Below are 12,193 nucleotides of genomic sequence, written 5' to 3'. Positions count from 1 at the left end.
GTGTTTCCTGTCTCCTGCTGGGAGCATCTTCGGTTGGAAGCCCTCGGGAAAGGGCTGCTTTTCCAAATTGGAGCAGCTCACCCAAAGACCAGAATGCTCCTTCAAAGGCGTGAGGCCGAGACATGTCAGTAGTTCAGGCACCTGGGAGCTCCTCTCGGGCTTCTCAGTCCTGGCTAGGAGCAGGAGTTGAATGGTGACGAGAAGCTGGAGCCAGACTTGAGGAGTCGGAGCCCAGCTTCATTCAGGGTGTCAAGTGCTTAAGTGTGAGAAACCGGACTCCCTCCTTCCGTGTCCTTTCTCGCTGGGCACCTGGGATAAGACAAGGGCTTTGCCTACTCCAGAAGAGAATCACGTCGTCAGCCAGCCAGCTGATTTACATACATAGCAGCTTTGGTGATGGCAATCTTTCGCACACACTCTCTCTATATATAAAGTGTAAGCTTCACCCCATGGAAAAACTTAGTGAGACCAAATCCTCAGTAGCAGGTCCCCCAGAAGAAACTGAGGTCCTGCCACATCTCTCCTATAGCACTCACAGTGACATTCACAGATGGGGCATTTTGTGGTCGCTAGTCGCTGGTGTCTGGGGTGGGGACTGGAAAGGCCGCTCCCCAGCTTAGCGTGTTTTCCTGTGTGTGGTCACCACTCTACGTGCTCTTTGACTCTCTTTTTTCTGTCTGTCCTTGTTCTTCCATCCTGCTCTTTCTCTCTCACTGTCCGCTGCATGTGATGTCCCAGCTGCCCTTATGGCCAAACTGAAACTTTGTGTCGCAGATGGTAAGTGACATCATCTTCGGCACGCTCTGGGGGTGTTGTTCTTGGCCGATGTTCTCAGTGCTGAGCCTCCTGCAGCCTCTTCAGAGTTCCTTTTCCATTTCCCCATCAGGCTGGGGTTAGATTTCTCGGCTGCTGTGACTATGGAGTACGGTGCCCAGGGAAGTTATTTTTAGCATCCCTGTGCACTCCATAGGGGGCGGGTGGGAGAGTACCCTGGTACTGTTTTTCTGTTCCATTTCCTGGCCTTTGATGTTAAAGCTATCCCACCATTCTCCTTTCGTCCAAGGGCCCAGCAACAATGCCTCTGGTCAGTCCCGAGCCATGATTGCTGCAGCTGCCCGGCGCAGGGACTCGAGCCACAATGAGCTGTATTATGAGGAAGCTGAACATGAGCGGCGGGTGAAGAAGCGGAGAGCAAGGTTTGTGACCCTCACACTCCTGGCCCCTCTGGTGGAGTAGTTTATTTTCACCTCCACGGTTAATTTTCTGTTTGCAAACATGACCTGCATGCCTGCCGACAGTCCACGACCCTCATGTTTCTCAGATTTTGTGTAGGGGTAATCACCACCAGCCAGACATACCTCTAATGCCCGTCACAGGTTCTGGGCGCGCTACACCGTCTGTGGGTCCAGGATCAGGCTTGGGAATTTGCAGCTAGCGCAGATTCCCAGGGGCTTTTCTGCCGCTGCCCTTAGAGGGTGCCAGCCCCACCCACACTGTTTCCCCTGTTAATTGAAGGGGACAGAGGTGACTTCCCTTATGCCTGCTGCTCCATTCTTCCTTTTCCTGAGCTGCTGGGGTGGGAGGGAGGGTGGAGCAAGGGGGCCCAAGCTCTGGTTTCTTTTCTGTTTCTGTAGCCCAGGCTTTGAACTCTATGTATCTGAGGATAACATTGAACTTATATTTTAAAACCTTTTTTAAAGCATTTATCTATTTGTGTGTGTGTATGTGAGTGTGTGTGTATGTGTGTGGTGTGTGTACCCGTGTGTCCATGTACTGTTACATGTATGCCACAGTACACATGTGGAGATCAGGACAACTTTGGGCATTGGTTCTTTCCTTCCACCATGAGTTCAGCAAAGGCCTTTACCCTGAGCCATCTTGTCAGTCTGACTTCTCACCCAGCCTCCCGCTCCTGAGTGCTGGCTTACAGGAATGCCTAACCACATGAGGTGCTGGGCATCTCTCCTAGGTCTTGTAATACTGGGCAAACACTCCACCAACAGACGCTCCCCAGCTCTGGTTCTTCATCAGCTGTTCCTGTATCCCCATTTCCTCTTCCCAGATGGAGTTTGAGCAGAAGCCTTCCTGTCTCACCATTTATTGGAAAAATTAAAGCGCAGGTTAAAGTGCATTTTCTGAGCTCATTATTGGCAGAATTGAGAAGCCCCAGGGAACACCACCTCCACCCCTACCTCCACCCCGGCCCCTCCAATCTTGTTTCTCCTGTTAGTTTTCTTTCTCCTGGTCTCTTTCCATCCCCTGGAGGACAGCTAGGGATGCGCAGTGTGACGGAATCTTAGAGAAGTTGGTGGTAGGCACATGAGACCCTTTGGGTCTTAGGGGACTGTCCCCAAACCCTGCAGTGGGCTCGGCTTTGACGACTGCACCTCATCTCCTCCCAGATTGGTAGTGGCAGTAGAGGAAGCCTTCATCCACATCCAGCGTCTCCAGGCTGAGGAGCAGCAGAAGTCTCCTGGAGAGGTGATGGACCCCAGGGAGGCAGCTCAGGCCATCTTCCCCTCCATGGCCAGGGCGCTGCAGAAGTACCTGCGTACCACACGGCAGCAACACTACCACAGCATGGAGAGCATCCTGCAGCATCTGGCCTTCTGCATCACCAACAGCATGACCCCCAAGGTGCGCTGCCGGGGTTGGTGGGTGGGCAGTCACCTGACGTCCTGTGTCCCCTCTGTTGCCGCCACACTGCTGTGCTTTGTTTGTTTGTTTATATGCACTTGCGTGTTTCCGTGTGAGCATCTCTCGCGTGTGTTTGGATGCCTCAGAAAAAAAGCCAGAAGACAAAGTTAGGACTCCTGGAGCTAGAGTTGCAGGTGACTGAGTCTCCTGATGGTGCTGGGAACCAAACTGGGGTCTTCTGGAAGAGAAGCAAGATCTCTTTAACTGCTGCCCCTTCCACCTCATCTTTGACCCAAGGTCTCTCATTGAACACAGAACTCAGTGATCCTACTGGACTGGCTGATCAATGAGCCCTTGGGCCCCTCTTCTCTCTGCCTCCCCAGCAGTGGGTTACAAACATGAACTGCCATGGCTGGCCTTTTTGTGGCAGTGCTGAGGATCTGAACCCAGGTCCTCATGTTTGCACAGCAGACATTTTGCTCATTGAGCTGCCTCATAGCCCAGTACTATTGTTTTGTTTAAATGTACGCTTTGAAGGCCTCTCTATTCTATTACAGAGAAAACAATATTTCATTTTTTACCAGTACAGTGTAGTGGCTAGGGTGGACCCTAGAGCTAAACCGACCCATTTTAACCTGGGTCTTCTACCAACTGGCTGGCTGTATTGCCTTGTGCAAATAGCTTCTAGTGCTATGCCTCAGTTTCCTAACTTATAAACTGAAGGTGTTCCTAACACTTCATGTTAATTCATGTCATATGCTTAACACCATACCTGTCGTTTCATAAAGCCTAACTTAGTAACTATTGATTTTTGGTAGGGTGCCACCAATTTGGATGCTGTAGAATTTATTTTACTGAACAGGTTTTTTTTGAAACACAATTAATAAAATCTTAGAGATATTGGGGTTCAACTTGAAGACCAGAGAAGCATCGCAGCCACTCACTGACTCTTACCTTGACCTCAGTCCAAAAATGCCGATCCTGCCTGCAGGAAACCTCAGAATGAGACAGAGACTGAGAGCTGTCTTCTCATTTTATCATCCTCTCTAGCTCTAGGATTAAGGCTGTGCACCACTGCCACCTGGTTTCTATGGCAAGCTGGTGTGGCTACTGGGATTAAAGGTGTGTGCCATTGCTGCCTGGTCTGTAAGACTGACCAGTATGGCTGACTTACTTTTCTGATATTCTGGCAAACTTTATTAAAATACAAATGAAATGCTACTGCACTTTTGGATAAAGGCATTAAAACACTTTTAGGGATGGATATTACAGTGAGCACCAATGTGATTTAATAGAGCACTGTGGCCAAAAGACTAAGGGTGTGTGCAGCGGGTGTGTGCAGCGGGTGGGTGCAGCGGGTGGGTGCAGCGGGTGTGTGGTGAGTTCAGGTCCTCGCCCCAACCACTCAGTTGGTTTGTAGCTGTGCACAAGTGTTTTCTATACTCCCCAATATAAAATAGGGATATCTGCTCGACAAGGTCACTGTGTAAGAAATGATGATAAATAAGGCTGCATAGCATGTAAATCATAGGGAACCATGAGTGACATTGGCATTGGTGCATAGGTAATATTTAATAGGCCTTGTCCTAAGGACATGTTACTCTTACATGTCCCACAGGTCTCAGTGCTACAGACTTGGAAAAGCCGCACAGAAATCTCTAGAGAGAAACTGCAGCGCTTTTCATTTCTTTCACTCAGTAGTCTCTCACCCAGGAAACCGATCCAGCACAGTCAGGTCCATAGTCAGTTTCCTGTATCCGTGGGCTCCTCACCTGTGGTGTCAGCCGGTCATGGGTGGAAATATGCATCCCTGCACTGAGCATGCGCACACACGCTCCTGTCACACTGAGCACGTGCACACACTCTCCTGTCACACTGAGCACGTGCACACACTCTCCCGTCACACTGAGCATGTGCACACACTCTCCTGTCACACTGAGCATGTGCACACACTCTCCCGTCACACTGAGCACGTGCACACACTCTCCCGTCACACTGAGCATGTGCACACACACTCCCATCACACTGAGCACGTGCACACACACTCCCGTCACACTGAGCACGTGCACACACGCTCCCGTCACACTGAGCACGTGCACACACTCTCCTGTCACACTGAGCACGTGCACACACTCTCCTGTCACACTGAGCATGTGCACACACTCTCCTGTCACACTGAGCATGTGCACACACTCTCCTGTCACACTGAGCAGGTACACACTCTCCCGTCACACTGAGCACGTGCACACACTCTCCCGTCACACTGAGCACGTGCATACACACCCCTGTCACATTGAGCATGTGCACACACGCTCCCGTCACACTGAGCGCGTGCACACACACTCCTGTCACACTGAGCAGGTACACACTCTCCCGTCACACCGAGCGCATATGCTTGCTTTCCTGATACATTGAGTGTGTACATAACTTCCTCATCACTGTCCCCTGAACAACACAGTGTAGCCGCCAGCTAGCTTCATGTTGAGTAGATCTTGTAAGGCGCCTAGAGATGATGGACTCGAAAGTATACAGATGTCTGCAGGTTACTTGCAAATGCTGTGCTGTTTTATATTAGGGATGTGAACATCAGATTTTAGTATATGGGGGGGGGTCCTGAAATCAGCTTTTCAATTATTATCTGTATGCACAACCATACATTGAAGGTGGATTGCCCCCATCCAGAATATTCTATGTGAGTCCAAACTGGAAATCATTTACAAACATGTCTAACATGCTAATGTGGTATATCGTCAATTGGAATGTGGGGGAAAAGTTGTTTGAGTATTTAGTTACAAAACTCCAAATCCAACAGAGCATGAACACAGGGTGTAGATAGAAAACTACGTGTCTATGTGCAGAGGGATGGTCTCTGGCAAGGACGAGGGACAGCTGTCCTTCCTTCTTCAGGGTTGCTAAAAGTCTGATTTCTTCCCATTTCTTTTGAAAACTTACCCCTTCTTGAATATATATCATAGAGTAAGAAAAATCCAGTGTAGAAGGTTGTAATCACAGTCCTTGGGAGGCTGAGGCAAAAGGATCATGAGTTCATAGCTACCCTGGGCTATGTAAGTTCTAGTCCAACCTGGGCTACCTAGAAGGACCCTTCATGGAAACAAAAAACAGACAAACAACAAAAGCAACTAGAGCTGGTGAGATGGTTCTGTGGATAAAGGCGCTTGTCACCAAGCCTGAGTTCAAGCCCCAGAACCTACATGCTGGAAGGAGAGACAGGACTCCTGAAGGTTATTTTCAGGTCACACACATGCCAAGGCATGCATGAGCATGAGGGTGCACACACACACACTCATGCACACACACACACACACACACACACTAAATAAAATAATCAGTAACCCGAAAACTAAAATTAAAAAAATTTTGAGAAAAAAAAAAAAAGCCCTGTCTCCCTCCACTCCTACACTTCTCACTGATGAGAGCTGGTGTGTGTTCTAGTGTTTAGGGTGGAAATGCTTTGATACGTGTTCGTACTTCGGAAACCCGCTTTCTCCACTCAAGGCTTCTTGGATCTTCTTTTCCATACCCTCTAACCTGGCTCGCACAGCTCCGACTTGCTCCCTGTGAAGAGCTGGGTCTGATTCCGCCAGGTCCGCAGATTTGCCTAGCCACTTGTCTGTTGATGCACATTTGAATTGAGTTTCCTGAGTCAAAGCCAGGGGTTGGCTGTTGCTGTGACTCCGATTTCACTGGAACACAGCCACACCTCCTTGTGTACCTATCACCATGGCTACGGCAAGCTGCTTGCAGTGCCTGCAGTGGGGTAGAGGAGTTACGAAAGAGGATTGCTTGAAAACTGAAAACGGCTTGACCTCGGCCTAGGACCAGATGGATACATGCCAGTATTTTTCAATTTATATTACTGGCTCATTCTTTCTCTCAACTAAGCTGACTTGTGTATTTAATTCTGTGCCAGACGGACCAGAAAGTCACTTTAAAAAGAAAGGGACAGTGTCGATGTAGGTCTTGCCCTCTACGAGCATGAAGCTGGGCAGGGAGGAGACAGCAAGTCAGTCATAGTTCAAAAAGTAAGCTGTGACATGAGATCATCCCAGTCATTTCTGATCATGCTTTGACAGAAGAGCGTGTCGATCCATCTGAAAGGGTCAAGAAAATAGTTTAAGGAGGAACGGCACATGGGAGGATTTAGTAGAAGCAGAGAACTTCGGTTAGCTTGGTGTCCCCTCTGGAGCAAGAGCTCAGAAGAGGGGAGGGAACATTGGTCTGCCTGTTCCTAGAACTGGCCTCGCGGGTTCAGTCCTAACCTCCAGTCACCGTGTGCCAACTGAACTCCAGCGGGAACCGTGGGTGCTTTGTGAGAACTGAACCTTCCCACCTCGTGGTAGCCCAGGGAGTGAGACAGTGTCACCTCCCCCCAGACAGAGGGTGAATGACTGAGCAAAGTCACAGCCAGCAGGTGATAGAGCATGCAGTTTTGTCTGTGTGGCTTTAGCCGGGGGGGGGGGGGGGGGGGGGGGGGGGGGAGCACGTACAGTGGCACCTGGCTTGTCACCTTAGATGTGCCTTCTGACCAATGCTAGTAGCTACTCCACTTCTCTGGCCTCATCCTCCAGTTGCAAATTGCCAAAACAAACAAACAAAACAAAAACAAACAAGCAAACAAAACCAATGGGGAAGCCCAGGAAGTCTTCCTTCCCCCCCAGAGAAGGTCTCGTGGGGCTTCAGCCTGAGGAGCCAAACTCTGGTCTAGGATCTCTGTGTAACTGAGTAACATTTCCGAGGAATAAATTAGATGACCTCTGGCCGCTTGGCATAGCCGCCCTTGTGAGTTCCTAATGCTTTTCTCTGGCTTTCAGGCTTTCCTTGAACGATACCTCAGCGCGGGTCCCACCTTGCAGTATGACAAGGATCGCTGGCTCTCGACACAGTGGAGACTTATTAGTGATGAAGCCGTGACGAATGGGTTACGGGATGGAATTGTTTTCGTCCTTAAATGTTTGGACTTCAGCCTCGTAGTCAATGTGAAGAAAATTCCGTTCATTGTACTCTCTGAAGAGTTCATAGACCCCAAATCTCACAAGTTTGTTCTTCGCTTACAGTCCGAGACATCGGTTTGAAAGGTCTATATTTGTGGCTTTATGAAAAACAAAAGAAGAATATATAGAGATATATATGTCCTGGGGGGGATCCTTTTATAAAGATTTTTTTTTTTTTAATTCTTCAATGCTGACTGAAACTGGCAGATGATAGACCAGTACCCTTCGACCATCTGCACTTTATTTGGAAGGAAGCAGATGTCCACCCCAACAAGCAACTGGTGGCATCTGACTTTAATAGATGGGACTTCTGAAGAAGCTGTTCCCTGGAGTTCCTGTGACAGCTGTAAACCAAAGTGGAGCTGCTGTGTCCTTGGGAGCCTCGCCTTACTGGTCCCTGCCTGTCGCCCCGCTACCGTGTCCCCCTGTACTTCTGGTCGACCCCTCATAGGTTCTAGGGGACTCCCTTCCACGCGTGTGTTTGCGCCTGTAATTATCCATATCACTATACCATCCTGGGGAGTGGTGGGCAGTCCAGGAAGTACCCACCCACCAGCATCTGTTCTTTGTTGCCTTAAGTTCCTCAGAGAAAGAGCCCAACAGAAGCTGTGTGCTGCCGGGTTGCAGCTGTTCAGTGATTTGCTTTCTCTTCTCCAGATGGAGAGAACTACCTGCCCTGTGTCTGGCCCAGCTCCTTTAATTGGCCTGAGGCAGGTAGCCTTTCCCTAGCCCTGGGACTGACCACCTGAACTCCACAGTAGCCCCTGTTGAGCACCCCAGACCACAGCCCCACCTGGTGGGCGGCCCTGCCGAGGCTAGCTCTGCCCACCCCCCCAGCTTTCCCAGGGTGTCCACAAGCTCTTTGCACAGCCTCAGCCTCTCCCGCAGAGTCCTTTTCAGAAGCAAGGTGTGACCCCAGGGAGCCATTGGCTGCAGAGCCCCCCTTAGGCTGCAACAGGAGCCTCTGCTTCCTTAGGCCTGCTTCTCACAAACCAGGAGAGACCAACACTGTGACTCCAGTTGGCAGGTGCCTCTTGGAGCCATCCAATTTCCCAGGGAGACGGGTATTCACAAAGTTCATGTGCCAAGCTGCCCTATCACAGGAGACCAAACAATGCCCACACGCTGGCAACTGTTGCTGTCCCATCGCTGTGGTTTGTGACCACCATCACTGTGCAGTGTACTGCAAGGAAAGGGGTACGCTGCCCTTAATTACTGGTCAGGAAGAGAAAGGGAAAGGGAGTGCTGGGAAAAGGGAGAGTGGGGAGGGGGGCGTCAGCATTGCAGTCTGGGAGGCCTCTTCTGTCAGCTAGTTTTGTAACTGGTTTCAGAGGACTGTCCCTCGATTTGTAGACATAGGTGCCTCCTGGCAGAACCCTGTGCCAGGAAGTGCCAATGGAGCCATGTCCTGAAACCTTAAAGTGGGGTGGGTGTCTTGGTCTCAGTTTACCTACCTGTATCTGAGGCAATGATCCCCCAAGTATTCACTCTTTCTTTTCCTGGTTTCAGGGATCTGGTTTCAGGAAAGGAGAACACTGTCACCATGCCCTCTTGTCCCTGCAGGTATCCCTTCCTGTTTATGCACTTGGTAAATCACACTATTTTATCTGTCATTTTTTTAAAAAAAATCAAAATTGGCTTGGGATATTTGTAATATATCTGTATTTGGAAAAGTGAGCATTCTTCACTCCACAACTTTTAGCTCAGGAAGGTGTGTTGGGGAAGGAAGGGGAATCGCAGGGGCAAGGCACAGAGCCAGGAGACCCCATGTTAGTAGCACGACTCTGTTTAGGACACACAGAGTGGAACCATGGTGCTTTGGTCTTAGTTTTTCCCGTTAGGTCCCTTCTGGCTGGAAGTTCCTTGTGATGTCTTTCTCAGGAATATTTTAGGAGGTAAGGTAAGGGGTGGGCAGTCTGGGAGAGATTGGCTGTGTGTGGAGGGTAATGTCACAGGCTAGCTGCTTGGCCACGAATACCGTGTGGCTCTAAGTGCCATAAATGTACAGAATGTGGGGTTAGATGTAACACTGCTCATCAGCGCTTAAAATACTGTGCTCCCTACGCTGTCTTAGATCCTGGCTCTCTAAGGGGTTAAGTTGGAGCCCTGTATTGGTATGTGCATTTGCAGCAGGGTAAGAAAGGTTTAAATTAAGGAATTAATTTATTTTCTCTCCTGCCCCCCCTCTCCCTCTATGACTCTTTGCATAGTAGAATTTCAGACTTCCTGAAATTATTGTTTTGGTTGTAAATTGAATATCAATTTTTTTCTTTCAAAACACGAAGTTTGCATCGATTTCTTCCCAAAGGAGAAACAAAAATCAAAGGCAAATTAGGCCCTTGTGCTCTCGCATCTCAGCAGCTTGAGTTACTAGCGAAGTGGGACCATGTGAATGATAGTTTGGAGAAAAGCAATGGAAAGATGCAGAAAGCTGCATCACACGATTAAAGACAATAAATTTTTATTTCATTTCTTAAAGCCCCACAGCCTATTCTTTTTAAAGAATGTAAATTGTGCCCTAAAGCTAGTAGGATGCATGATCCCGTTAGAGTACACAGGATTCCATTAACTTAAATGTTTATAGATTTTTTTCCCCTATAACTTTCAACCTAAGTTATTAAAATTCTAACATTAAGTGTGAAAGAACTCAATGCCGAGAGTAGGTTCGCTATGGCTGTCCTCCCCCTGGTGATTTTCAGTTGTCTACAAAAGTAGACAACTTTTGTTCAAAAGTGTGTGTTATAAAAAGGGGGGACAGTCTTTAATAGTCCACGAATTGACTATTCCAAAAGTCTGCACCATGGAAATTCGAATAGGTTTTAAAGTTATAAGGCTCATTCATCCTTAGGTTAGCCACAGAGTCAAGATCTTTTGGCTAAAGTTCACAAAGTAAACCCCAGAGGAAATGCTTAGCCTTCATCCCCCTGACCTCCTGACAATAGCTGCTTCCCTTTCTTCCTCTGATCTCCCTTTTGAGATCTGCAAGAAGACTGGTTCTTTACAGCAGAGAGGGTGAAGTATGCTTGTCTCATTGCAATTCATTGTTAGGAGCATGGGGGGCCTGGCCATTCTGGTGAGTCTTACAAAGGCTTACGGTGCTCACTCTTGCCACTCCTTGAGTGGTGGTAGTCAGTCTCCTTTCTATACCATCTTCTTGGGTGCATGTCTTAAATGTAACAGCTTGTCTTAGTCAGGCTTGCTATTGCAGTGATGAAACACTATGACCAAAAGCACTTGGGGGAGGAAAGGGTTTATTGTGCTAATTGATTCCACATCACTGTTCATCATCAAAGGAAATCAGGACTGGAACTTAAGCATGACAGGAACCTGGAGGCAGGAGCTGATGCAGAGGCCGTGGAGGGATGCTGCTTACTGGCTTGCTCCTCATGGCTTGCTCAGCCTGCTTTCATGGAACCCAGGACCACCAGCCCAGGGGTGGCACCACCTACAATGGGCTGGGACCTCCTCCATGGATCACCATTTAAGAAAATGCCTTCAGACAGATCTTGTGGAGGCGTGTCTCAATTGAGGCTCCCTCCTCTCTGATAACTAGTTTGTGTCCAGTTGACATAGAACTAGCCAGTGCAGAGCTCTGTAAGCGTCTATCAATGTATTGAACTCTAGACATCGCCTGCCCACTCCTCCTCATCACCAACCACTGACCCAAGGAAACAACGAGGCGAAGTCCCTGGTTTACCCTTGTCAACCCTGGCCCTGCTGTGTAAGACTCCCTATGTGTGGGTGCAAACCAGGAAAGGGGAAGGTTGGTTTCTGCCTGTATTTCTCTGAGCATGTGTTGCCAGGTAGACATGTTTGCCTATTGGCAATCATGACATTCATGTGACCAGTGACAAATCAGTGTATGTCTCATGTGTACATGTGTGTATGACAGCCTGTGGGGGGTCTACATCTCTTCAGAGAGTTCCTCCGAGCCCCCAGCTTTTGGAGGGTCACTCTACAGTGGCTCCTTGTCTGTGTTCTTTATCCCTTATACCGTCCCCTCACCGAGGAGATGTCTGTGGGAGCCCGTCGTCAGCCTGCAGGCCTGCCCGTTAAATCTGTTCTTGCATTAGGGCCTCTGTGACCTACAAACAGCAAGCAAGAAAGAAAGGGCAAGCTCTATGGGGATTACTGCAAGGTTTACTTCCCTGGAAGCCTCTGTGCGTTTATTATGTAACTTTTAAAAGAAACAACCAATGATTAGTTATGGAAATTGACAGGAATGTCTGGATGATAATTTAAAGAGTCCTGCAGTGGAGACCTCAATGGTTATAAAATGGCCTAAAGTATTTCTGGGTAGTGTTTGCTCTTTATGGATCTTGTTACATCACAAAAGATAAATCACTACTGTGAATTTACTACTATGTAACCTTGTCATATCCCATTATAAATAAAACATGCCTTGTTTCTAAACCCGGAGTGCAGTCCTTGACTGGTACTCACCAGAGTCGTGAGCTGACCCCAGTTCGACCCCTCTGAAAGCCCCTACTGAGTTTTAATCAGATGCCCAGAAAAATCAGATCTGGGACAAGGGTTTCTGTTTT

General features: G+C 48.6%; 1 protein-coding gene across 2 annotated transcripts in view; it reads left to right on the top strand.

Annotated features, from left to right (window-relative positions):
* Vangl1 (VANGL planar cell polarity protein 1) overlaps positions 1 to 12,193 on the top strand; it is a 51,322-nt gene that overhangs the window by 38,671 nt on the left and 458 nt on the right. The window contains exons 6-8 of one of the 2 annotated variants that reach the window (XM_041638212.1): positions 1,064 to 1,196; positions 2,403 to 2,637; positions 7,470 to 10,978. In XM_041638212.1, the coding sequence (XP_041494146.1) occupies positions 1,064 to 1,196; positions 2,403 to 2,637; positions 7,470 to 7,730 (629 nt within the window). In that variant the 3' untranslated portion in view covers positions 7,731 to 10,978. Of the gene's footprint in view, positions 1 to 1,063; positions 1,197 to 2,402; positions 2,638 to 7,469; positions 10,979 to 12,193 lie in introns of those variants that run through there. The other variant, XM_041638213.1, reaches the window with a different exon arrangement.

This window comes from Microtus oregoni, unplaced genomic scaffold (genome assembly GCF_018167655.1).
Source record: "Microtus oregoni isolate MIOR12 unplaced genomic scaffold, Mior012 000054F_ref0000373, whole genome shotgun sequence".
Classification (NCBI taxonomy): Eukaryota; Metazoa; Chordata; class Mammalia; order Rodentia; family Cricetidae; genus Microtus; species Microtus oregoni.
Note: the sequence above shows the minus strand (reverse complement) of the source record. Positions and strands in the feature narration are given on the sequence as shown.